This window comes from Athene noctua, chromosome 6 (assembly GCF_965140245.1).
Source record: "Athene noctua chromosome 6, bAthNoc1.hap1.1, whole genome shotgun sequence".
Lineage (NCBI taxonomy): Eukaryota > Metazoa > Chordata > Aves > Strigiformes > Strigidae > Athene > Athene noctua.
Genome location: NC_134042.1, coordinates 7745048 through 7771575, shown reverse-complemented (window position 1 = coordinate 7771575; position 26528 = coordinate 7745048). Strand labels below are relative to the sequence as shown.

At 50.0% G+C, this 26528-nt stretch overlaps 1 protein-coding gene across 1 annotated transcript in view; it reads left to right on the top strand.

The window, feature by feature from the left end:
* Nucleotides 1–26528, top strand: part of ALX4 (ALX homeobox 4) — a 39181-nt gene that overhangs the window by 5054 nt on the left and 7599 nt on the right. The window contains exon 2 of the mRNA XM_074909228.1: nucleotides 23516–23826. Coding sequence (XP_074765329.1) covers nucleotides 23516–23826 — 311 coding nt within the window. The remainder of the gene's footprint in view (nucleotides 1–23515; nucleotides 23827–26528) is intronic.

Here is a 26528-nt window from a genome sequence, read left to right as displayed (position 1 = left end):
CCTTGACTGTTTTGAAAGCAACACGGCGCGAAGCAGACGAAAAAAAAAATACTGATGGGGAGAGAGATTTGGAGGCGCTTGCGGAGTGCGCCTTTTCCTAAGGGTTTGGTGTAGGAGTCCTATTAACAATATATGCTGATGCCAGATAGCGCAGATGAGCTGTGTGTGTGTTATCTGGAGCTGCAGGCTGTTTATTTTGTGCAGCCTTTTGAGTGTACATCCAGTGTGGTTGCATGACTAACTGGCTGGAGTGATTCACTGGCTGCTTTATGGGTGACTGCTCAAAACAAGTTGTGAATCAAAAGAGATTTCTTTGGCTGTGGTTTCTAACCTCCCAAGTTAAATGCACTCAGGGTTTAAGGGGAGCTAATGTGCAGACTTCAATCCCTCAGATCTTGATTTATTCCTTTTCCAAGCCCTGCGTTCAAAGCCGTGATGAGTTTCCCTTGTAAGAGGGAGTTGGTGTCTGGGAGGCTCAGAGCCAAGGTCTGCCACTAAAGGACATCTCCAGCCACAGCCCTGTCCATTCGGTTGCCCTAGTTCCCAGCTCTTCAGCCACTTTCCCTCCCTGGAGTCCGTAAGCCGCTTTATTATCTTGTTCAGGGCATTTGGGTAGCCGTAGCAATTCCCAGGTAAAAAACGTGACGCATCCTGTGGCAGTCGGAGACTTTTCTTCCCGTTTTGCGTTCGGAAGAACTGAGACTCAGAACCTGTGAGTGGCTTGTGCGAGGCGAAGCTGTTGTCACTCAGGGGCATCAGTGTGACCTTCCCAGGGCCGTGGCTCCGGCAGAAGGAGGTTGTCTGCGGGCCGGAGAAGGAGCCCACTGCCGGAGTCAGAAATCTCATGGAACAGAGGTCCTGGGTTTGACTGGGGGGGGGAACGGACTGAATTTAGGTTTCCTGACAGCCAGGTCCTTCTTCAGTGCAGCCATTGGTGTGTTCTCGTATGCTCAGGTCTCCCAGTACATAAAATAGGCTCAACCTGCCAATCCACATTAATGCTCTCATCTTTAAAAAGCAACTCATCAGCGTGGGCAACCTACGTTGGCCAACACAGGATACGGGTTCATTCCTGCTTTTCAGAAAACGCTGAGAAATCCCTGCTCCAAAAGTCATATGTTTCTGAGGCATTCCTCCCACACATTTGGAAATAAAATAAATATCCCCTCTCGATTGTTAACCAGCTTGGAAAGCATAGGTCTAATATCTTCATGTAGATACATTTTCAAAAGGAAAGGAATAGTTTTGGGTTCGGAGAAGCCTGAGCAGTAACATAGCTAATACAGGACCCCTGTGACTTGAGAAACGTTTACTAAGAGATGGATGGGAACATTCCATATGAATAAAGCGTTAGAGTAATTTACCATAGTTACACATCTCACAGCTGCCTCAACTTGTAAATGAAAGTTCATAAGTAAAGGAGGAAAGCTACCTACGTATATTAAATAAATGACCTCTACTTTATTTTCTGGGTAAGTTCAGATGATTCAATGTTATTATATGTACTGGTGAATCTGTTGGCCGTGTTTTCCTTCATGCTTGCAAATTATCTTCATATTTTGACTGTCACATAAATAGACATGACGTGAAAGAGCAGCCGGGATTGCCACGATATTCTAGGGCCATTTTTTCATCAAAGAGAGATGGGCCAGTGAGGAACAGAGAAGAGGGGTGGAGGAAGGGAGGAGCAGAGATGAATGAGAAGAGGCAGGGCAAGAAGAAGAGGAGATATCTTGGATGGGTGATGAGCTGCAACAGATTTTATGGACTATATAAGTATGAATTCACCAGCATCAATTTCTTTCCCTCTCTGTTGAGAAGAGCTGTGACTCAACGTTTAGGAGCTGCTATCTTCAGGTCCCAGCAGGATTTAGCCATGACAAGCTGGTATATCATGAGCTATGGTTCTCCTTATCTGTGCTGATCGAAGATCTTTGCATTGCCTAACTCAGCAGTTAAATGCCTATTTACATCTGATAAATTAATTTTTTTTGTGAAGATGTGGTTTAAGTGTTTATCCTGTTGCAGTAACCCGCTTGCTGGAAGCAGATGGTTGAATCAGTATTACTTCTAAATATATTCTTTATTAGCAAGAGCTGTGTTCATTAGCTGTAAGGCAAGTGGGTTTTCAGCTGGTGATAGAGCCTGAAAGGTAAGACGGATTAGTCACTGATAGACACGCTGTATGCTGAGGCTGGGTGAAAAATCTGCGGGGCTTATGAAGATAGCAACCGCCTTTATTCAGTAAAAGTCTGAAAACACTACAAAACCAGTGTAGGGGGAGTCAACAGAAAGTCAAGGCCCATCAGAGAAGCGGATGGGAAATGGGGAACCTGAGGAAGAAACAGGACAAACATTTGGGGCAGGCTTCTGTCTGGGGGAAATAAAAGAAACTTGTCTCGAAATAACTCCTATCTGATTGCTGTTGTGTTTAGGGAGATAGGGCTGTGTGTGTGAGCACTGCTGCGTAAGAGAAATACCTCAGGTCTCACCAGTTCCTCCCCTGTACTGGAAGCTGCCTCCTCAGGACTTCAGGTATTGACTGACCGCTTCAGTCGGGAGCGGTAATACTGGTGTCGGGGTAGGGATGCAGTTTCTAAAGAGGGAAACAGGGAACTGTATTCATTCTTTTGATGCAAGAGGGATCAGATAACAAAGGTGCTTGCAGACATCTAACCTACTCAGGAGCAGTGGAAAGTGAAAGGAATTAACACCAGAATCAAATTAAAAAAACCCAGAGTTGTAAACTGTGCACAGGGAGAGAGGGCAATATCAGAAATTTTCCCAGAAAGGATCTGAAAACAATCAGAGAATGATTCTGTGCTGGGACACTGCCCAGAGAGATCCAAAGGCCCAGCTGCAAGACCGCGACTCCGTGAGGTGCTGGGGAACATGTGTGACAGGGGCCAGAAAATATTTCACAAAACGGGGGAAACAGGAAAATGTTATTCAGCCTGAAAATTAATAGGTGGCCTGAGCCACAGCAACGTTTCTGACAGAATAGAAAACCATCTCAAAAAGGAAACCAAAGGCTCACTGGGGTACCAGCCTGCTGGGCTTGGACTTGGTCTCAGGCTGTTGGGCCTCTCAGGCGGGGCTTGGGTCACCCGTGGGACTGGCCGTTTCCAGCATGAGTGCTCTGTAAAGCAAGCACGGGGAGGCCCACAGCATCATGTTTTTTCCAGCCCTAGTGATGCCACTCAAGAAAGAAGCCCATGGGAGGCTGATGCATGTCTGTTCCCACCGCATGGCCGGCTGGAAAGAGGAGCTGGCCGGAGCCTTGCTCTGCAGTTCACGGAGAAGAGCCTGAGGCCAAACACTGGGGCAGGGTTACACTCTGCTGGTGCTGGTCTCTGGTTCAGGAGGCTGTGAGACCTTCTGGAGCACTGTGTGGTTCTTTTTCAGCCTTCCCTGGGATGGTGCATGCCCAGACCTCATCCTGGAGAGGAGTCAGGAGCACAGCTGTGGCAAGGACCCATACCTGAGAGCTGAGAAGCACTGTGTTATAGACATAACCTGGCTTATCAAGATTTGGTCTCAACCTTCATAAGCAGATTGGAGCCAGATATCAGTCTGAGCTAGACAGGACGCAGCCAAATGCTAGAAGGCAAGAGGAAGAAGAGACCCACCTAAATTGGCAGAGGACCTGCAGACATTTTGGGTTCCTCACGTCTCCAGATGCCAGTGAGGACTTCCAAGATAAATAGCCGATGGACCAATTGCTAGACACTTAGGCAGATTGTGCAGGAGGCCAGAAACACTCCATGAAGCTGTGGGATTTATGGCGGAGATTAAATATTGCGTTTCAGCCCTTGAACAGAAGTCGGAAAGCTGCTACTGGAAGAGAGGGAAACGGGTTACTTTATAGAGGTGCAAGGTCCTGTGCTAGAGAGTATTTCCACCCAGTTCATACCATTTCCAGCTATTAGAAAAAAGGGACTTGTGCAAGACAGAAAGCAATGGGAGATTGGCTACGACATCAAACATGACTGCAGCAGCTCGGTTAAGTGCGGCTCTGGTGGGGAGGGGAAATATCCACAGAGAGAGTTGTTACAAATATATGGCTAGTCAGGACAGAGCCTCATAAAAATCTCCTGAAAGGCCCAAGCCCGGCTCAGGAAACAGGGTGACCTGAAGCTGCACATGCAAAGCTGGGTGATGCTGGGTTTAAGTTAGAGTTGAGGCTGTAGCAAGGTTTTGTGGTGCCCAGGTCTGGATGTTATGTACTCTTCCCTGGTAGTCTTTAATTTGCTTGCTTTTGAGAAGGGTACTTTTGTGGCTGGTTGTACTGGGAATTCTCTTTTCCTTGGCCTTTGTGGCAAAAATTGGATTTCTTGGTTAAACAACCTATTTGCCTCCATTTGGCAGTGGTCCACTTCAGAGGGAGGGCTATGAGGGAATCCAAGCAGCAAGAGAGGGGTTTATTGCCTGTATGATTTACAGGCATTGCCAACGCTCGTTCGGGTGCTGCAGTTTGAAATTGAAATTAGGTGGAGAGGGAGACGATGGGACAATCCAAAATGGAGCCACCCCATGGGTATGAGGGAAGGCAGGGACTGGGGAAAATGTCCTTGCTGGGGAAAAATGCATGCGGGAGACTGGACTGCTGGGGTTCAGGAAAATGCTCAGCATAGCCAAGGTGGGAGATGAACTAATGCTTGGCATGTACATCACTGTTGTTGGGACCCGGTCAGTGAGCACCAGGGCTTTCAGCCTGAGGTATTTTCTTTTAAAGACATGGATCATGCGAAAGAAAGAGGTTTGGGCAATCTGTTTGCGGCGTCTGCCTCTGTGGGCAGGCCCCTGAGCCATCTCTTTGAGCTTGTAGCCAGTTCTTGGACCTCATCTGTTGTTCTGGTTAGAAAAAAAGGCTAGCAAGAGCTTTGCTGTATAATACATTAATCAAAGGGTCCTTATGCTTTACCATTAATAGATAATATCTGGGATGTGCCTTACTAGGTTCATTTTGGTTTCCCCAGTGGATATCTGGAGGTGAAAATGGCTTTCGTGTTAGCACAAGTCCATAGCAAACTGTAGCGTGGGTCTCCCACCACCTGCGTAAGGCAGCCCTCACTCGAGAGACCATGAGAGCAGGTACTGCACGGCCAGCCACCCAGCCCCTGCATTACAGCTGAGGTGTATGCAGAGCCTTTAACAGGAACTGATAATGTTTTATAAACAGGGCTGTCATGGGCTCGAGGTTGCCAATCTGAAATGGAACCCAGAGCAAGGCGATCTGTAGAAGAGATGTAACATACCCCCTGAGCAAATGCCCAGCCAGGGGCGATGGGGCAATGCTTCCCTGATGCGAGGGAGGGGAGCATGGCACTGTCAGCCTGCCTGGCCTCGCAGGGCACCCATCCTGCTGCTGGGGGCTCAGCTGCAGACTTGCCAGGATTACAAAAGCTCCACGTACTCCTTGTGAGAAGAAAAAGCTACCGTGGTGGCCAGAGGAGAACGTCTGGGCATTTTCAGAGCTGAAGCAGTTTCCGTTGAACACAGCTGGGGATGCCTGTGGGGTGGGGACAGCACTGACACAAGACCACAGTCACCAAAGGCTAGTTCTGCCAATGCCTTGTTCAAATGCCTTTTTTGAGACAGGCACCTCCCACAGCAGGACAGCAAGAAAAGATTGAGATTGCATCCTTTTTTTTTTCCTCCTTTTTTTCACAGTCTGCAGGAATGAAAATGGTCCTGCTTCATCCAGTAGACGTAGGTTTGCAAGAGCAGAGTTCAAGGAGCTAAAATTGTCCCTCAAAAAGGTTCCTGATATCAAAACAAGGTGTGGTTGGAAAAAAAAAACCCTCATTTGGCAACTATGTCTGCTTTTGAGTATAGTCTCTCTTCAGAGTAGCAGGGCAAAAGCTCTCTGGTCATGGTGGGAAAGCTTGGAATTTAAAGATGAGATGTTGTATAGGAGATGGGGAAATAAAACAATGGGTGATGAGTATTCATGAGAGCTCATTACACCCAAAACACTCAAAAAGGAGGTTCTGAGGTTTTGTTATGATGTCAAAACCACTGGACATCTTGAGTTCGCAAAATCTTTAGTCAAGCCAAGAAAGAACTGGTTTTGAGGAAAATGCAGACAGATGATGGAAAATTGCCACAGGAAATGTGATGCATTTCTTGCACATGTTGTGTTTCAAAAGTGGGTCCCCAAAGATGGGGAGAAACCCTACTGAGTAGTGGCTCCTGGAGACCTTACTGCCATTCATTGCTGTTGATGTTGTTGGGCCTTTGCCTGAGAGGGAATCTGCCAGACAATATTTGTTGGTAGCTATGGATTTCTTTAGAAAATGACCTGAAGCTTACCCAAAAAGGAACCAAGAGGCTGTGATAGCAACCAAGCTTCTAAGGGATGAATTCTTCACCATATTTGGGGACCTAGACACGAAGAGCATGCAGTAAGGCAGAGGCTTTGAAGCCAAAGTATTTCGGCAGGTTTGTCGGATGTTAGTTAATACAACAGGAGGTACCCAGCATCCTATGGATGGTAGAGCGGGGAAGCTTGGCTGGTGCTGGGAGGAGGCATTGAGCCAACTGCACGGCACTCCCATTTACACTGCCTGGTCTCCCAGAGCTGCTCCTCAAGGCCTTGGCATCTGCCTGCCCCATGTTGGCATCTGAGAGACGTCAGTGTGTCTTGCACAGCACCAGAAACCTTTGAGAGGGCAACTGAATCACACCCCAGATACTTTACAAGAGAATCACAAAGGGACCAGGACTAATCTAGCCCTTTGTCTATTCTGATGATTTTAATGCCTTTCAGAGGCAGTGCAGTCTGACCCCATTTCTCCTTTTCAGACATCAGCCAGACACACTCCTTGAAAGAAGTTCATAAATTTGGGCCATTTGGCAAGCACTGGTCTGGCCTATCTGGACTCTGCAAAAATCAAGTGGAACGACTCAGATTTTTCTAGAAGAAAACAAATGTGAATATTGCCTCAGGCAACATGCACGTTCTCTGATGGAGGCTTCTGTGTGGAAACACAGCTGATTCCACAGCCCATGGAGATGGAGGGATTAGGAGCCCAAAGCAGATAAACCATGGTGTGTAGCAGTGGCCACATACATGCGTTAACATGTAAGAGGCCAGTGGGTCCTGGCCCAGGAGGAGTTAAAAGGGGAACTGAGAAGGTCCCGAAAGCTAAGAATACAGCTGTGGATGTTGAGTCTGATGGAAATTGGTTCCCTACAGGGCAAAAATAGGGAATAGCATGAGTTAGCCCACAGATTTCATTAAAACCAAGAACTTTGCTGAGAACTGCTTCTCAGGGAGTCAAAAGGAAAGGGAGCAGCAGCTGAAAGCCTCGAGTGGCATCCCAGTGGGAGCAGAGTCAGTCTGAACTGGCCCAACGGGAAAACAAGATATGAGTATGTAAATAGCTAAATTGGTTGCTCTCACGCTCTTCCTCCCCATATATTTGAGATGAAGCAGGTCCATGGGTCCGAGTTCTTCTGGTCTGGGTGGTTTTGCAGGGGTGCCCGGCAGTGGTGAGCGAAGCAGTTCCCTTTTGCTCAGCCCCATGCCAGAAGTACTGACTGTGGGCAAGACAATGAAAGCAGCAGATGAAGGCACTGAGGGCTGCTCAAAGCACACCCCAGAGCCAGCTAGGTACACCTGGAGCAGGGAGAAGGAGGGGAAAGCGGGGCACCCAGCAGTGTGTCAGGGACAGCGGTGTAGCACCGTGGTTGGGCCCAGCAGGGCTGTCCCTGCCAGCTCCTCACCCTGTCGTGTCCTGCATGAAGGGACGTCGTGCCAGGCCACCCCTCTCCAGGCAAGCAGCTCTGCTCTGCAGCCCCCAGCTCTTCTGACAGAGCTTTCTCCTGGGGGCAAGACCCATTAAATAAAGAGATGACATACGGGATTCTAGACTGTCCCTGCCTGGTGATAATCTATAGAGCTTCTTACTGTAGCGTCTGAACGTCACGATCCATCCACTGACAGGAGGTGGAGCACCACAGTTTTCTGTTTATGTCAGATAATGTTCTTGACAAAGTTACACATACGCACACATCCCCATCCCTCTCAGCTGGGAGTTATTTTACAAAGGAGTTACTTTACAGGGGAAAGCTATTTAGTCCTGTGTGTACTACATACTGGACTAAATACTACATTTGAAGCAAATTGGACTGTATAGCAATCGTGCTATCCCTGTTTAAAAGCCTCAGCTTCATCAGCTGCTGGAGGTGTCAGTTGGGAAGAACGATGGGATTTAAGCTTATTTGGGAAGCTGCATCTTTGCTTTGGAAAACAGAGGGCATGAGCTGCAAATACTTAGAGTCCTTAATTCCAGGCAAGCCTCTCAGTTCCAGCAGGCACAGCACAGGGGATCTCTAACCCCTTCTTCAGGATGGAGACGTTACACAGCTTCCCCTAGCACTAAAACCTTGTCTCTGAAACCCTGACGTGTTGGAAGCTACAGCCTCATAACTGAAGTTGCTTTGTAGTTTGGAGCCCCATTATCCCGACTGTATATCTTCCGAAAGCAAAAAGAATTGCAGCAGAAAACACACGTTCCCATACAGGCATGTTTGACTCTCGTGAAGTCTGCAAAATTAGGACCCAGATGTACAGTGAGGTAGTAAATCTGAGAAGACAGCGTGTGGGAAGCCTCGTCTGAGATGAGAAGGAAGGAGAAAGCAACCCACTGTGGCCCCGGCAGCTTCCTTGGCAGTCGCCCTGACCCTGGGAGCTGGGGATGCTTTGCCATGCAGAGGCCAGCTGGTGCCTAGTGACCCCACTAATGCTGGGAGTCCTCAGACATTGGAAACTGAAGTCTTTATCTGGTCTTTCCAAATTCCATTCTCTCCAGACCTTTGCAGATAGGCTGATTTCTAAAGAGTGGAGGAAGACAGAGCAGTTGAAAAGGCGTCTTGCCTACTCTCAGCTAGAAAACTTTGAAACAGTACATACCTTGCAGACTGGTGCCTTCGACATGTGTTCATTCCAGCCCATGTTTACGATTCTGTATTTTATTCTCCTCTCTAAGCCATCCTGCCTGCAATTGCCCTTTCCACATGCTGTTAACGGCCTCGCACTGCTTCCCACCCTGATAGAAAAGGCAACTTTTAAACACCGAAGCTCTGGTTGTGGCACTGGCGTGGGGATAGTGCCTTCTTTAGGCAGAGCCCTTCTGAGCTGGGGGCTGTGTCAGCACACAGACACCCACACGTAGATCAGAACCCTCCCAAAACACGGGCTCTCCTAAGGGAGTGTTTTGGGAGACAGGGGGCATGAATGCCCCTTGCATTATATTTGGAAATTATGAACCAGGTATGATTTTTCAAGGTCTGTCTGGGACCGAGGACTGCTGTTGGGATGACGTTTGCGAGTCGCCTTTGGTCAGCAGATTGTGTGTGTGTGTGTGCTAACTGGTGCAAGGAGTGGGCAGCTGAAAGGTGATCTGTGGTAGTGAGTGGCAGGTAGGTACGCGGCAGACACGTGAGATAAGTCTTTTCCTTTGTTGGATGAGCATCATCAGCAGAAATATGTTTCTGGGGTAAATACTCCTTTTCACAAGTTCCTAAAGATGATTCCTGTAAATATTTGCTAATGTTTACCTGACAGTTGCAGTCACCCATGTCAATATGATCCCATCCTAGAACATTAACTGGAAACAAAACCAAAAATGAGCATGAGCTCAGATGCTGTGGATAGTTTTTAATTTAGGCTGATTTTCATGGCAATCATCTTTCACATAATCATCCAGTTCTTCTGAGTATTAGTGGTGCTCCAGGAGCTTCACTGTTTCCGAGAGTCATGATTTTCTTGTTCTCTGTTAGGAAGTGTCTTACCAGAGTCACTGTTGTTTGTGTCTACTGTCTGATACTCCCTACCAAAATTCTGCCTCCAGTTGCTTCTAACTTAATCAAAACATAATGATTTGGCATAAAAGCTCCCACAGCAGTTGTTTGCCTCTGGCTGGTTTTATAATACTAATTTTTTTAAAGTTCATCTGAATCAATGAAGCTGTTTCCAAGAATGTAGCTAAAACTAAGCACATTTTTGATTTCTTCATGTCAGAAAAAAATCTGCTGATGTCTTTTTTCATAAGTTCTGGTGCACTGTGCTGTGGAGGAAGATCGTCAGACTTGCAGTGGAGCTGGGCTTTGGGTAGGAAATGTGCTTTGTGCCTTTCCTCTGAAAAATTACCTAAGACCAAGCCTTAAGGAGCTGTGGCTCTCACTCGCTCAGTAACAACAGCTTTGATTTTCACACCTAAACACACTGCAGATTTCCCATGTTCTGGGCATGTTTCCAGCCAGGTGTGAGCTCACCTTTCTTGCAGTTGCCGTTTATCCCAGTAGATGGTCCAGCCTTGCTTGGACCCAGGCAAAGTAGGGGAGCACATTGTTGGATGTAACTACAGGCACAAGGAAAGCTGTATCAGGGGAAGCAGCAGAAGGCTAGGATAGGAAATCTGGATGTGGCAGAAACTTGGTCTGAAGACTGGGGAGTGTGTCGGATTGAACGAGGGCTTAGGACTGGGTGACCAAGATACAAAGGTATTGCATGATTCAGGGCACCTGCTGAGGCCAACAGTACAGAATCACAGAATCATCTCGGTTGGAAAAGACCTTGAAGTTCATCCAGTCCAACCATTAACCTCACACTGACCGTTCTCACTGACCTTTGTCTCCAAGCTGCAAAAATATTAGACAATGATAAGTACTCTCTAAAACTCAAGCTTGGAAATCTCAGAGTGGTTGTTGTACACTTGGTGGCTCTCTGTCTCAGTTTGCCACCCATACAACCTCCCCCCGGGCTCACTGTGGCTCAGGCATCTCTGTGCAACCTTCCCAGTATTGAATGCTGTGGGAAGCCCAGAGGACGCTGCTGAACAGGGTGTGGATGCCATGCAGTAAGGATTGCCTTCTCACTCTGGATGATGAGAAGAAAATGGAGAACTGTTCACCAGGGGTATGGGTCCAGTATATACAATCCGAAGAGCCACAAAGCAAGAAGTATGTTAGAAAAGAAATAAGAGAAAAGGCACAAAAGCCCTGCACACAGTGCTCTCGCTGCTCATTCCCCTGGGTCCAGTAGATATGTTTGGTCCCAGTGTTGGGTGTAATTGTGTTGCTGAGCAGCCAGCGCCACCCCCAGCTAGCAGAAGCCATCCATCAGTGCTGGTGGAGCCACACCACACTGGGTGTCTTCTGCAGCCACACCAGCACAAGGGACAAATGTCTTCTTCCGTTCAGTCTGTCCCCAGAAAAATTTGATCCCGGAGTAGCTTTATAAAGGAACTGCAGGTGATGGTGAGAGATCTACATCTTGGGCTGGTTCGGTCACCACCAAGTGCAGTGGCCAGACCCCAGTAACTTCAGTGGTCAGGGTCAAGTGGCTGGAGAGCATGTGCAGGACGGGAGGATGCTGTGCGAGTGTGGCTTACTGGGCATAGGCTGTCTGGGGGAGAAGTGAACCACAGAGGTGGAAAAGAAAGTATAAAGGCCAAATTCTCTCAGCTCATGCAAATCTACTTCTGTTGGTTTTTCATTGTTTTTGGTTTTGGTTTTTTTTCTCCTGGTGACAATTAAATGTGTTGCAAGGTGAAGTAGTCCATGCGTGAAATGAAATCCCCCTTCCCTTCTCCAACCTCAGCGTGAGTAGTGCTCTGAATTACTTGACAAGCACAGTTTACCCTTTGAGCAAGTCACGACTCTGCTTTCACAAGTAAGAGCTCACTTTTGTGGATGTTTTCCTTGCTCAGTACTACCTAATGGATTTTTCTTAATAACTGTCATTTACCCTGCGTCTCTCTATTCTCAACTCAAAAGGAAAAACATAAGTTGCTGGCTGCGAATACTATTCATTATTCATTTACTAGAGGAATCTTACACACACTAATCTCATTTCCTAGTAGTGCCTCATTATCAATAAACCTTTGCCTCACTGCTTCTGTAAATCATTTTCATCCCTTTCCTTTGTGATCCATGTGCCTGGGCTCTTGCACAGATGTCTCATGAGAGCAACTGGCCAAGTCATACAGTATCATTTTTACTCCTTGATAAGCTGGCAAAACTTCATTAAGAGGAGATATATTCCTCTTAATGTGATAAACTACACATATATGTTTTTTTGGTTGAAGAAAGCATTGCACTTAAACCGTGAGGCAAGCAGTGTTTCCCAGTGCCTTCCTCAGCACAGCGGCTTGCATCAGCAATTGGTATCATTCAAAAGATTTAGATTACCCTGGCCCCCATGGGGAAAATGCACTTTCTCTCTGCTGTGACACGAAGGATCTGGAGCTAACCTTCCAGAGATAGAAATGCAGTAAGCTGGGGGTTAAATTTTGGGACCAAGGAGAGATGGGGGAGATTTTCAAACATCCTTTCCCTCCCCGTCATGGCCCCAACAGAAAACAATCCCAGGCGTGAGAGTGTAGCACCCCCGGTTGATGGTGGGCTCCCGTTGGAGGCAGGAGCAGCACTGGCACTTCCCCACCGTGGTGGCGGCTCTTCATGGCAAATTCCAGTGATGGACGTAGACCTGGAGCCAGACTGGGGCAGGGGAGGACTGTCTGCCACAGAAGCTGGAGGGATCCGAGAGAGGCCAAGAGTTTATTAAACTTCAGTTTAACTGAAGCTGAAATATGTGCCTCTAATGCAGGGCAGCAGAGGTTAATGGAGTCCTTTTTACAGACATTTTATGACACTCTTTTGGGACACATATAAGAAGACTGGGGCGTTCAGAGTAATTTAAATAAATATTTGTTTAGACTGTGTAAGGGGCAACTGGAGTTTCCAGGCAAGTCAGATTTTTCTTTCTTTGCCCTTTCTCCCCAGCTATAGCGTAGACAAGCTGCGGTTCACGGCCAGGCCACGCAGCACAGCTATGCCCCCCCCATACCTGGGAACAGCTCTTGTGGTCAATGAGACCTTGAGGCTGCCGTGCACCCCCTGTACAGCACGGGGGGCTCATGAGGACTGAGGACGACAGCCCCTGGCTAGCAGGGGTGTCCACTGCCCTCAGACCCTGTCGGGAGTCCAGGCTCCCCCTTCTCCCTCGGCACCAGAATCTCCTCAGCAGGAAGCCCCTGCGGGGCTGCAGCACCATCCCCATCTTGTGACCCTACGGCAGGGAGATTTTTTTTACAGCGGGTGACCTGAGCAATGGAGAGAGGAGGGGTGTAGAGGTTGGGGGAAACAATCTGCCGCCCTCAGGTTTGCTGTTAGTTGTTTTGTCTTCCTTCTTGGTTGGCAAGTTCCCAGTTTGGTTGTGCTGATTCTTGCTTCAGTTTGTGATTTTCCTGCCCTCTTTCTCTCTGCCAGTAAAAGCTGATGCCAGTCTGTCGCCCAGCCCCAGTGACTGTGAAATGCTGGGTCTGGTAGCCAGAAACCTAATTTCTTTCTGGAATACTTCTAAAAGTCTAGTGCTTGTAGGAACATTAGCAATTCCCAGACCTGGCTGGCCTTGAGTTTTGCAATGTGCAGTCAGAATGGAAATAAGTTTTAGCTGTGCTTCCAACAATGGGCAGGTTCGGGGAAGGCTGAATGTTTTTCTTCCTTCGTCTGGGCCTTTCTTTACTAATCAGCTGTATAAAACTGAAGAATAGCAGAACTATTTTGTTAAAGAACCTGGCCCAAACTTTGGCCCAATGTTTAAATGCAACCCTTTCTGTGGTTCAGTGAGGTTCAGCCAACTTAGGGTGTTTTCTGTTTTTACTCCAGCTTTCCCATCACTCCTGCTTTCCATTCTCCACACAAAAATGCTAGCACCCCAATCCCCCTGAGATGCATTGCACTTGGGTAGCGATGGGGCTGCCTCAGCACCTCATCCAGACTCAGAGTCCCCAGCTCTTCTCCACGGGGGCACCGGGGAGCCCAGATTGGGAAGCACGAGGAGCAGCACAGGAGCATTGCTGGGAGAATTTGCTGGGGCTTGTCTGACTGCCCATCTGAAGTACATAACGCTTTACTTTAAACCTAAGGGTAGTCCAGGACACACATATGCTGCAGTGCTTTGCTGGATTAGAGCCGCAGGCTGCTGCTTCAGCTGGGCAGAGCCCGCTCAGACGCCTCTCCGGCCGGTGCCTGCAAGCCTTTTGAAGTTTGTCTGTCACTAATTTGAACCAGGACTCCATAATGCAGAGGCAGCTGAGCTCTTGCTCAACTCGTGACAAAATGGCTCTAACCTCCCTCCTCCTGCCCCTCTGCTCTGCCGGTTATTTCAGGTTGCAGTTCCAGCCCTGTTACCAGCAGCACAAAACAGGCAACTGGAAGTCACCTCTGGGAGGCAGCTGAACTTCAGCAATGCATTGCTGCCTCTGCTGCCAAGAGGTTGCTTTGGCAAAGCAGACAGAAGAATGCAGAGAGACAGACTGACGGACCCACCAACCGACCGACAGCATGCGCACTGTCCGGGCAGGCACAGACACATAGGATGGGCTGAATCACTCTCCAAGCTGGCAGCAGGGAATTAAACTGTGCCATAACCAGACATCAGAGCAAGGCTCAACTCACTTCAGGCGGTTTTGCCTCACCCGCCTTTCCCACCAGCTGGAAGAAACGTCCCCCTACTCTCCCCTAATTAGATGGTTCATTGATACCCACTGTCACACACGAGGGCCAGTGGGTCCTCGCTTGGCAGGCGGTTATACTGGAATACATATACATACACACTGAGACCACGGAAGGTGGCACCGGAACCTCATGCCCCCCTCTCACCCTGACAGAGCGGGTGCCCTGCTCACCCAGCGCCCAGCTTTGGATGGAAATTGTAGGTGGAACATCCAGAACGTGTTGTGGGGGAGAGGGAAGTGCTGACTGGTTGTGGGGGAAAGCTCTGGAGGAGATAACTTGCAGTGAAAAACCCCCTTTTGTCTTGCAGTGCTTAAGCAAGGTATCTTGGCCAAAGGGCAAGGGTGAGGTTAAGATGAATACATAAATCTGCATCCGATGGGGAGGCTTATGCTTTTCCTTTCAGAGTGAGAGCTTAGCTCTAAGCCCTGCATCACCCTCCTCTGTCATTCACATCTGAACGACCCTTAGTGTTTCCACAGGCACTGAACGGCATCGCTTGTCATCAGCCCCAGAGCTCCCCAGTGCTTACCTTTCCCCGCTGCAGGTACAGCCTGACTGCACAACGCCTCGGAGCAGGGAGCAGGGCTGAATCCTGGCTGCCTTAAACACTACCGTCATGTAACTTGGCTGGAGATAACTTCCAAACAGGGGAGAAGTGACATTGCAACCTTGATGTATCTAGATTTTTCTAAAGGAAACACAACCCTGAGAGAACTGGAAGATCCTAAAGTAAGGGAGGCAGGCAGAGGAGGCAGGTGCTTCCTCAGATGCTGACGGCCGGGTAGTAACACTCAGCTCAGACAGGAGCAGGACAGAGCCCCCACCTTGGGTCAATGCATCGAGGGGTGCAAAACCCTGTGCTGCCTGTTTGCGGAGAACAAGGACTTCAGCAAACAGCAGAGGGACCTGCCTGTTCTGCCTTTCATCTACACAAAGGGTCTGTGGACCGTTTTGGCCTTAGCTCCCAATAAACAACTACTGGCCTGCCTGTAGGTATGAGTCTATGACTGAGACAATCCCATTCAGTACTTTGCCCTACAGTAGTGATACGGTTTCATTTTCTTTATGAGCTCCCATGTTTTGTCTTATTCAGCACTGAGCCCTGTCTCCAGAGCAGTTAGGTGCTCACATCTGGTTCTGAGGAACATGAGAAAAGCCAAGACCCTCAGGCGACCACAGCCATGGCAAGGCAATGCAGGTTTGCTTTGGAAGGAGGAGACTACTTATCCAGAAGGTATCAAATTCAGAGCCAAAAGGAAACTGAAAGCCCTTTCAAGCCCCCTTCCAATCCTTGTCCGCCTCATCCATCTTCCTTGGCAGGCAAGCACTGGCAATATATCAGAGGTACCAGGTGACTTCTGCTTCACATGCACTGTTTTAGGCAGACACACGAGTAGGACATAGCAGGAATCCATGATTATTTCCCAGCTGTTTGTGACATGCTCACAATGGGAAATAAAAAGAGATTTTAAAATGCAGTAGCTGACCCATCTTGACTGTCATAGTTTCAAGCAGGATTTTGCATGTAGTCTGGCATGCTGAAAACCCTCAGCCCTGTGCCTGGGGCTGCCTGCGTGGGATCTGCTGAGGGTCTGGCTGCCACTGAGCTGTACAGAGGTGAGTGTCGGCTTCCTCCACTGTCACTTAAAAACCCATCTTGCAGCTGGTCCTGGCACGGCGGAGCACATCTCCAAGGCAGTGTGTCATCCCCTGCAGCCACTGGAGACTTTCAGGTGTCAAGAGAGGAGAGTCAGGTCACGAAGAAATTCATGAGTTTGTCAGAGAGAACCAAGATGCCCAGCTCCAGAATATTTGGCATAAACAATAATATCCTCTCATATTCAGTAGTGAGCAAGCCCTGGTACACAACTGAGCTGTTTCATTTTCTCCCCATGGAGGCAATGGCAGTACATTTTCTTGCTCTTTCTCTTTTCCTGTATCGCATTCTGGGAGCAGGAGGTCAACTGCAATTACAGCAGGTTGCTAGAAGCATTTTTGTGCCTTCAAAATTTACTTGTCAGCTCTTTTTCTTGCTGTTCAAATGAATGTGCCATATGAAGAAGGACTTGGGACATAAACTGTGCCTTTATACTCTAGCCACAGCTTCTATGTGGAGTTTTCAGAATTGATTTGTTTACATAAAAGCCAGTTCTGTTAGTGTCCTTTAAATAACATGAAAGAGGAGCAAGCAGTTCATGTTGCATTTGTACACACGATGCCAGTCTCTCCCCAAGTAGCCACAGGGTGTGTGAATTCAGCTAATCAGACAATAAAGCAATGCGTGCCCTCGAAAGCAGATGTTTGCACTGGAAAAAAAAAAAGCAAGTTCAGAAAAAAAGCAAGTGGAACAGCAACTTCCACAAACAAATAACACACACATCCACACATTCCCCAGGCATGCTGTGATGTAAACTTCTCAGCAGCACTAGAGTTAATATTTATCAAGCTGTCTGTTCCCAAACGTAACCAGCCAGGCACAAGAGGGTTTAAGTGCAGTCAGGACTGAGACGGTTTTGGCTCGCAGGGAAGCATCTCTGAGGCACACAGAGTGGAGACAGAGTCAGTGACTTAAGTTATACACCGGCTGCGGTGCCATCAAAAGCCTATGGACCCACCGGTGCTGTGTGGCAACTTTGGCACGGTCCCCAGACTGCCTTTCTGGAACAGAAGGAGTTTTTGAGACCTTTCTGCTCTAGGCCTTAGGGTTGTTCCTGCTGTATGCTCTGCTCAGAAAAATAAGTCTCTTCTTGAAGAGAAGAACCCTTGGTGTGGTCAGGAGGAGCACAGCAGACACGCTCCTCTCCCCCTTTCATCCTTACACAAGTAGGCTTTTCTGTAGGAATTTGCTGTCTGTAATTAGCTCCCCAAGGTGGCCAGGTATTTCACAGCTGTTTTTAGTCTGCGGGTTTCATTATGTCCGCTCTTTGCTGTAGAGCCTCAGGAGGCTGCAGGCAGCAGGGCAGCAGCGCCAGCAGCTTTGGTGGGGCTCAGCAGAGGTGAATGGTGTCCATGCGGATGAGCACATTCATGCAGTGATCTCCTCAGCACAACGGGAGGGTGGCGCATGCCATGCTGTGAGCAGAGGAGCTGCCTGGAGCACATCCCAGCCTTCCGGCAGGTTCTACAGGGTCAACCAAATGAGCTCCCTGGCTGGGATAGATGGACAGATGTGCTTTCATATAGGAACCAGCTCTGCTTTATGCAGACTTAAAAGGGAGCTGCTGGTGGGTTGGACACGAGGTAATGTGTTCATCCTTATCCAGAGCTGAAATGGAGATGCTGCAACCAGTTTGCGCCTAGCAGCAAGGTTAACTGCAGCTTCCAGAACAATGCCAATGGCTTGTATCTTACATAGACTTCTACCACCTGCATTTAAGAGATCAATGCTGCCCAGTTTTACACTTCAGTGGGCCCAAGAGTGAAGGTATATTAAATATGTGATCATTGCTAATAAAATCAATGATGCCACATTCAGCTAAAATATTCTAGGTCTTCTCTCCATTTTTAACTCTTCTCTACATCTGCAGGCTGAAAGAACCCTGACTCCCTGAACAGAAATAAACCTAGAGATTTGAGCCTTTATATGTCTAAAATCTAGCCTCTCCATTTTATCCTATATAATGCAAAATGTGAATATTTTTGAAATGGTAGCCTTGTGCTGACTTCTAGACTGCAATGACAGACAGAAGGCAGAAGGCTGCAACAGATAACTTGGGAACAAGTTATAATGGCTTCAGCATGTGTTAAGGCAAGATCACAAGGACTGGATAAGGTTACTACGGCCAGCCAAGTCCTGGAGGTGTGCTGGCTGGGCTGTGGTGCAAATCTTCCTTGGTAAGAAGTGTAGAATACACTCCCCAAACCCTATCTAGGCAAAATTTTTCGCACGGATATTTAAGCAGGAGTTGAGAGAATGACATTAAGAGCCAGAACTGGATTTAAAAAGTCTTCTTAAACATCTGCACTGAGGTTTGTGAGGTTTGGGGTTTTTTTTTGAAAAAGCATTGTCGCTATGAAAAGTAAGAGCCAGACAAGGGCTGTGCAGGCAGGGAAAGGCAGCATGAAATGGCCAGCATAGGAGGCCATAAGGATCTGGGGATGGTCGGGGGAGAAAACCCCCATGCCTACACTGGGCAGGAAGGCAGCAGGCCCCTGCGTCATTTAACATGAGAGCAGAGAGGCAGCCTAGTGCAGCCACATGCTGCCCATGCCACATGCTTTGGCCATGGGCGGCAGGCAGGCTCTGTGAGCCATCGTGTGCTGGTAGGTGGCCCAGGTTACACTCGGAGCCCCCCAGGGCTGGGATAGCATGGAGCTCCTCACTGAGACCATAATAGCTTGGATGAGATCCAGAGAAGGGCAACGGAGCTGGTGCAGGGTCTGGAGCACAGGTCTGGTGGGGAGTGGCTGAGGGAACTGCGGGGGGCTTAGTCTGGAGAAGAGGAGGCTGAGGGGAGACCTCATCGCCCTCTACAGCTCCCTGACAGGAGGGTGCAGAGAGGAGGGATGAGTCTCTTGAACCAAGGAACAAGCGCCAGGACAAGAAGGAATGGCCTCAAGCTGCCCAGGGCAGGGTCAGGCTGGCTCTGAGGAAGGATTTCTTTGCAGAAGGGGCTGTTGGGCGTTGGAATGGGCTGCCCAGGGCAGGGGGGGAGTCCCCATCCCTGGAGGGGTTGAAGAGTCGGGCTGACCCAGCGCTGAGGGATCTGGTGGAGTTGGGAACGGTCAGTGTGAGGTTCGTGGTTGGGCTGGAGGAGCTTCAAGGTCTTTTCCAACCGAGATGATTCTGTGATTCTGAGATGGTGCCACAGTAGTGCATGAACAATGCCAAGATCCTGCAGGGTTCTTTGCTTGGAGCCTAGGGAAAACATTCCTTTGCTGGCTGTATCCTTGGGTTTTGCTGGCTGTGTAGTTGTCTTGGAACCTTGTAATCAGTGGGGCTGCAATCACAGGATCTATGTGAAGGAGTCTGTCAATAAGGAACTGTGGCTTGTCATGCATGTACTGTGCAAAGGAGACCTATCATCTCAAGTTGGGCCCTAAGGCATGTATTTGACATTTCCCAGTCTCTGTTGCCATGTAGATGCACCAAGCTGACTTTGCTCTAAATTAAATTTCATGGATACTATTGTGCATGGCAAAGATTTACTTTATCACTCTCCCAAAATAACATACTTCAGGAAAAAAATAGAGATAGGAGTTGTGAAGCCAAACATTGTGATGGCATGGTGAAAACGGCTGTTCCCTCCAGGAAGGTGTCAGCAGAGCAGTGTGATGCCTGGCCGTCCTGGGGGATCACTGCATGGCCATGCATGCAGCACAGTCTGTCTCCTGCACCTTCCTCCTCTGTGTGGTTCCCAGGACAGACACGGTGAGATCAGAAAGACATAACCCCCCCTCCAGATGAACTAGGGATGCAGGCAGCCATCCTGCCCGAAAGGGAGAGAGCAGTCTGATGCTTGGGGCCTGTGTCCAGATGTCCTGGGCTGTCCCTGCCCACTGGCAACGGACACAGGATGATTCAGGGAAGGTCTTGGAAGTGCCGATGGTCTAGCAGGCAGCCAAGGCTCTGGGAGAGCAGGGTCTAAGCATGGGAAGCCGGAAAATATTCTCATTCTACTGCTATGATGGCAAGGACGGAGTTGAGAGCAGTGAAGGAGGCACCAAGTGGTCCTGTCGGGCTTGTAAGGGTGCAGTGATGCTCACATTACCTTCTTGTCATGGAGATCTTCACAATGTGTAATTCAAGGTCTCTCTAAGTTTGATTAGAAACAGACACCCCAAACTTTGTGCTGAAACTTTGAGGCCATCTCCAGTTACAGGAAGTCTGGGCATATCCATATGCAGATGTATGTAATTTGTTTCACTTCAGCAGTTACCATGACTGTTTGGAGGTCAGGGAGCCTGTTTCTAGGGAATGAGCATTACTTTTTGGGATGCTCAGCTGAGGGCAGATGCACGCCATCCTCTCCCTACGCTGCCATCCGTGCTCCCTGCCTCCTGCCCTCCCTCCCACTATTGCTGCCCCTCTCACAGAGACAGCTCATCCCTGCCAGTGGAAGGAAAGGAATTATGGAATCATAGAATCGTGACCCTGTGCCTGCTGCAGCGTGGAAGCATGCGAGCAGCATGGCTGTGACACCACCGAGGGCTCTGGGCTGGCGGCCGGTCGCTTGCTCTTTGGGGCTGGTGGCTTGTGGTAGAGACAACTATTGCTGCTGAAAGCCCAGCTCCCAGCTGCAGTTTGAGCCATGCAGCCAAGGAAATTAGATGAGAGCCAGAGCTTTTGTGTGTGTGTGTGTCTGTGCAGACCCTTCCCCAGCTAGCTGAGCCGCTCAAGCAGATAAGAGACGGCAGAGGGGTTCCCAAGGAAAGGCCTCAGGTCTTGCGTTTGCTGCTGCTGGAGTTGCGGGGGACCTGGGAGTTAGGGAGGCAGCCAGCACAAAGGCACGGGGGAAAACGTACTGAGCTTCCTGACATCATAAATAACAAAAAACAAACAAAGGAGGAAAAAATTTCCTGGCATACTTTTATTTATTTATTACTCTGACTCTATTGACTCATAGGCGATAGTCCACTGCTGCAGACTTTCTGGACTGTTTTATTATCATTAGTTTTGAAAGTAATAAATATCACGGCTGTATCTTATGACTTACCCAGGTTGTGAGTCAGGGCACTGTCCCAGCCCGTTTTGGATGGGTCTGTCCACCTGCATCCCCTGGAAGCAGCGGATGGTGCAGCTGCGAAGAGGAGGCAGGGTGGCAGTCACTGGTCTGGACACCAGTCCTGGCACCCAGGGAGCATAAATCTTGGCAAAATGTTCCTAAGGATCAAAGCAAAGAGAGTTGAGATAGACACCATCAGAATTTGCTGAGCTGTACAGGGAGCTCCTCAAAAGCCCGAGGGCACAGTATTAGAGAAAGCAATAAACCTGAAAACGCAGTGGGGTGGTAGTGGCAGATGATAGCTCCTGCACCTCCAGTGCCTTCATCCCAGGTTTGCCTTCCACTCCTCCCTACTAACTGGGCAAATTTTTTCTCAAATCCCTTTCATAGCTCATCCTCCCAAGCTTAAACCTGGGCCTTCCTCTCGCCCAAAGGTGACGTGTACATTTCATCTCCTCTTTACATCCCAGTGCAGTCTTTCAGCTGCAAAAATGAGAAATGGGCGAGGATACGTGCACCTCCTCACAAGCCCGCTCATGGGCTTTTGGCTGCAAAGCCATGACAGAGCCATTCACAGAAGGGTTAAGCTATAAATATACAGGGAATTAGGTGGGAGGGTGTTGTAACAAGCGATGAGCGCTGGAAAAAATGGGGATTTCCAAAGGCATGGGCTAAGATGCCTGAGCTGGCATTTATGACCCTGGATATGACAGTGCTGGAGAAAAGCTCCCTGTGGGGACATCACTTGATGGTGGAGCTATTTCCCAGAAAAACTGATGCTGGACTGAGAACATTTAAAAATAGGCTAATGCGAAATTTAAAAAAAAAAATAAAAAAAAAAATTAGCCAGTTAGTATGATCTCGGCTTGCTAAGGAGAGCATGGATAGGAAGTACCACTGCACCCTTTCCTTCCCGGACCTTTAGGAGCCTGGCAGAGTGGCTCAAGGTTAAACCCTGCAGTAGGGCTACTGTGCTTTTTTGTCCAAAGAGCCCAGCCAGAAACGTGAGCAGGTGTGACACTGCGCTGGGCAGCATATGCTGGGTGGGCCAGTCGCTCACGCCAGTCCCTCTTTTTCTGGTCTGGGACAGCTTGCTGCACAAAGCAGTGGCAGCAGGCAAGTAAGAACCATGGCCACTTGCCACGGGTCCCCACCAGGGTCCTGCTGGCATGGCAGCACACTTGTGAATGAAAGGGACACCATTGTCACTGGGGGCAGGAGGTGGGCAGGAGAGAGCGCTTTGCCTGTGCCTGAGGATACGTATGCCCGGTTACAGAAGCTCAAAGGTGGTTTTACTCACAGCTGCTAAGCCTTAGAGAGGAACCAGCTCACTGCAGTGGTTGAAATGTCCGCCTCCTGCTTCACCATAGTGCTCTCGTGGATCACGGCCCATTAGTTATTAATTGCTCGGAGCAGTCAGGCAGGAACAGCCTCCCAGGCTGCTGTCAGACTCCTCTCTCATTTTTCTCTGCCCTGTACACAGGTTGGGGTGTTTCTGTAGGTGTCTCACACCAACCTTTTCTGTGGCACTAAGTGCCGTTCATTTCCTCTTTGCCAAAAGCAGTGCAAGTCGCAGAAGGCTGTGGGGGTGACCGTGGGGGGTCAGTCAGGAACACCTCTGCTGACACACCACCATCGCCTGGGGATGCCCAAGCAGAAGACAGATCCCATCGAGCGCCATGCATGGCTGCATGGTTTTCAACTGTGTGTTTTGTGCCCCTGGTTTCCTACCGCGTGTTATTCAGTAAAGGAGCAGAGACGGGCTGGTGACTGGGAACCATCGTCTGAGGCCTGGGTTTGGATGCCTCTGTCCTCTTTTGTGGCCAGGACCAAGGAATGCAGTGCTCCGTGGGGTTCAGTCCCCCTGTGGGTGGTGGGATGGTGAAGGAGGGTCTTGCTCGGCATGTGAGCGTGTTGGGTTTGTCCTGGAGTGGGACTGGGACGAGGTGGCAGATCTCGCCCCAACCTCTCATTCCCTGGCTGTGCTGGCATTCGCGGGCTGTGCCATAACAGCCACGTCCTCCCTTGAATACAGCCCAGCCAGGTGCCCATGCCACCCCTGAGCTGAGCTCCAGCACCTGCTGAGGCTGAGGGCAGCAGCTTTCCTGCACCCGGGGCAGCCCTCTGCCTCACCTCCCTCCTCTTCCTCTGCCCAGGGTGCTGTAGTCTCTCTGCCTGCATTTGGGGACCAGCTGCCATGGCTAGCTTGAATTGGTTGAAGCAATCAATTAGTCAAAAGGTTTACATCTCTTTCCTTCCTTCTCACTCCCCCACTCCCCACCCTGTTCAAACCTGCCCTCCTGTCCCCACCCAAACAGGTAAGGAGAGCAGTTTGGGAGAGGCTGACTTGCAGCCGAGCTCGGACCCTTCGGGAATGGACAGCAGCTACCTCAGCGTGAAGGAGGCCGGGGTGAAAGTGCCCCAGGACCGGGCCAGCACGGACCTCCCCAGCCCCATGGACAAGGCCGACTCGGAGAGCAACAAGGGCAAAAAGCGGAGGAACCGCACCACCTTCACCAGTTACCAGCTGGAGGAGCTGGAGAAGGTCTTCCAGAAGACCCACTACCCAGATGTCTATGCCAGGGAGCAGCTAGCCATGAGGACAGACCTCACCGAGGCTCGTGTACAGGTAACAGAGGATGTGGGGCTGGGTGAGGGGTGGGTGAGCTGCAAACAAGCCCCCACTCTCTGGGGAATGGAACCACAAACGCTGCAAATTTGTTGTGCTTTGCTGTGCCACAGGCTGGCACACCTCTGCAGTGGGGATGGACGGGGAGGGATGCCCATGTCTGACACTAGTGTCAGCTCCTTTATTTGGGCTGCTGTCCCGAGCTTCAGTGTTCACAGAGACGCCTCTTGTCCTTGAACTAACGGGGTGGCAGGCTATTAAACCTCACTGTCACCCTAAACAAAGCTATTACAAAAAATACTTCCTTCAGGAGAGTCAGCAGGGGACACAGGTTCATTAATCTGAGTGGGAGCAAGGTTTCCCACAGTATGGGCTCTGTCTGGCAAGATGGGGCTGCAGAGGTGACCAGGATGTTCAGTACCAGTGAGTGTGAGGTGATGGAGGAAAGGCAGCCCTTGTCGCCTGCTCAGCTGAGTGGGTGCTGAGACTGCACAGAGCCTGGTGATCTGGAGCAAAAAGGTGCTCCACCACCTCGAGGGGAGCAGGAGAGTCAAACAGCCACACTGTGGTCGCACCCACGTGAACTGACCCACATGAACTGGCTCCCCTGAACTAACCTGGGGGTCCAGCAGAGCCAAACTCTGCATTGAAGGAGTGAGTGATTCTGTGAGTGCTGCTCTCTCCTCTGAGTTAAGGTTAAACCGAGGGCCTAGCAGAGCTCAGATGCATGTGAAAAAGGAGCACCATCACTTGGAGCAGACATCTGCAGCTCACGCTTTGATGGCCATCAAAGGTTACCCTGAGGTTTAGGCTCTCATTCTCCAGTCCAGCTAATCCCGTGACTTCCATCTGCAGGCATTTATCAGCTCACCACCACAGAACCTGCATTAGCATCAAGAATAGCTGGCCTGTGGAGACATCTGACTGTACCTCTTCTACCAGGAAGATTCCCAGGTGCCAGGCAGCCTGGCTTGCCCTCTGCTCCGACCTCTACAAGTAGTTGTTGCAAACAGTGGAAGCAGTCAGGCCTTGCCTAAATCCATTTTAGTCTGCACATTTACTTCCAGTTTCAACTGGCTGCAGGATTTTTCTTTTCTTGCCTAAGCTGATTTGCAGGACTGGTGTGCTCTTCTTCCCCACAGTTTATTTCCCTTCAGGCTGGACATGGCTGAATTTCAGTAGAAAGGAGTGTGATTCCTGCTGATCCCACATGCAGCGTGCTGAGCACTGCAGGACGGGCAGGGAAGGCAGCGCTGCAAATGTCAGCTCTTTCTTTCTGCCACTGGACGCAGCCCTTGATTTCCCAGGGCCACATCACAAATGCTGATGGGGTCTCCTGGAAAGCTGGTTACCAACTGCACAGCGCATGAAATCACTTTCACTCTGGAATGAGAATGAGGTGCTGGAGGGCGGCAAGCTCCTCCTGCTCACCTCTGAGCCCGGGTGCGCAGCTAGCGTGTCACAGCTAGTGCTCAGGGCCGGCTAGCAGAGCCAGTGCAGGCGAGGCAGATGCAAGACACAAATTGTGGGTCATATGCCCCACTTACCACTGGGTAACACTGCAGCTGAGGGTAGAAGCACCTCCCCAGGCAGCTGGGAGGAAATCTGGCAGAGGGTAGGGGGTGGCCTGGGGGTTTCGGCCTGCCCTGAGATAAGCAGCCCGACAGCTGCCCACCATAAGCAGCCAAGAAGAGCCTCAGTCCTTGAAGAGAAGCCTGAGGGGAGACTTCATCACCCTCTACAACTACCTGAAAGGAGGGTGCAGAGAGGGGGGATGAGTCTCCTGAACCAAGGAACAAGCGCCAGGACAAGAGGGAATGGCCCCAAGCTGCACCCAGGCAGGGTCAGGCTGGCTCTTAGGAAGTATTTCTTTGCAGAAGGGGCTGTTGGGCGTTGGAATGGGCTGCCCAGGGCAGGGGGGGAGTCCCCATCCCTGGAGGGGTTGAAGAGTCGGGTTGACCCAGCGCTGAGGGATCTGGTGGAGTTGGGAACGGTCAGTGTGAGGTTCATGGTTGGACTGGAGGAGCTTCAAGGTCTTTTCCAACCGAGATGATTCTGTGATTCTGCATTTTACTCATGCATTTCGCTCACGCCCCCAGCCCTGCCAGGAATGCCCTCATCCCTTGGGCTGTGGGCTGGCACCTAGCACCCAGCCTTGTGATGCAGGGCTGCCATGCCACCAGTGGAAATACAGACTCTCTGGCACTGGAGAGCGAGAACCAAGCAGGCTCATGTCACAGTGCTTGGCACTGTGTGTGCTGGTTGGCAGGTCCAGGGGCACCCCCAGGGTGCCCAGGGAGCTGGGGCTGCTGGCTAGAGAGCTGCTCAGCCTCGGCACGGCGGTGGCAGCCCCCGGGAGGCGTGGGGACGCAGCCTGGGGTGGCACAGGGCTCTTTGCTGATGGCACGGGGCTGTGCTTCGCACGAGGGAGGCTTTCGGGGCCAGGGCCTTAGTGAATCAACCTAGTGCCTGTCTCCAGCTCTGGGTTGTGTTATAGCGTGTTTAGGCTTGGCTTTGGCCTTCCAACCCCTCTGAGCAGCTCTGCTCTGCTGGGGCCTCCCCTTGCCAGCACTGCAGCACCGAGAGCCATCAGCTCACAGCTGAAAAGTGGGCATGGGCACGAGGAAGCAGCCCAGGAGACCGATGGTGAAGCAAATGTCTACTGCAAGGCCCAAGGGCCTAACAAGGGCCATGGCAGAGGG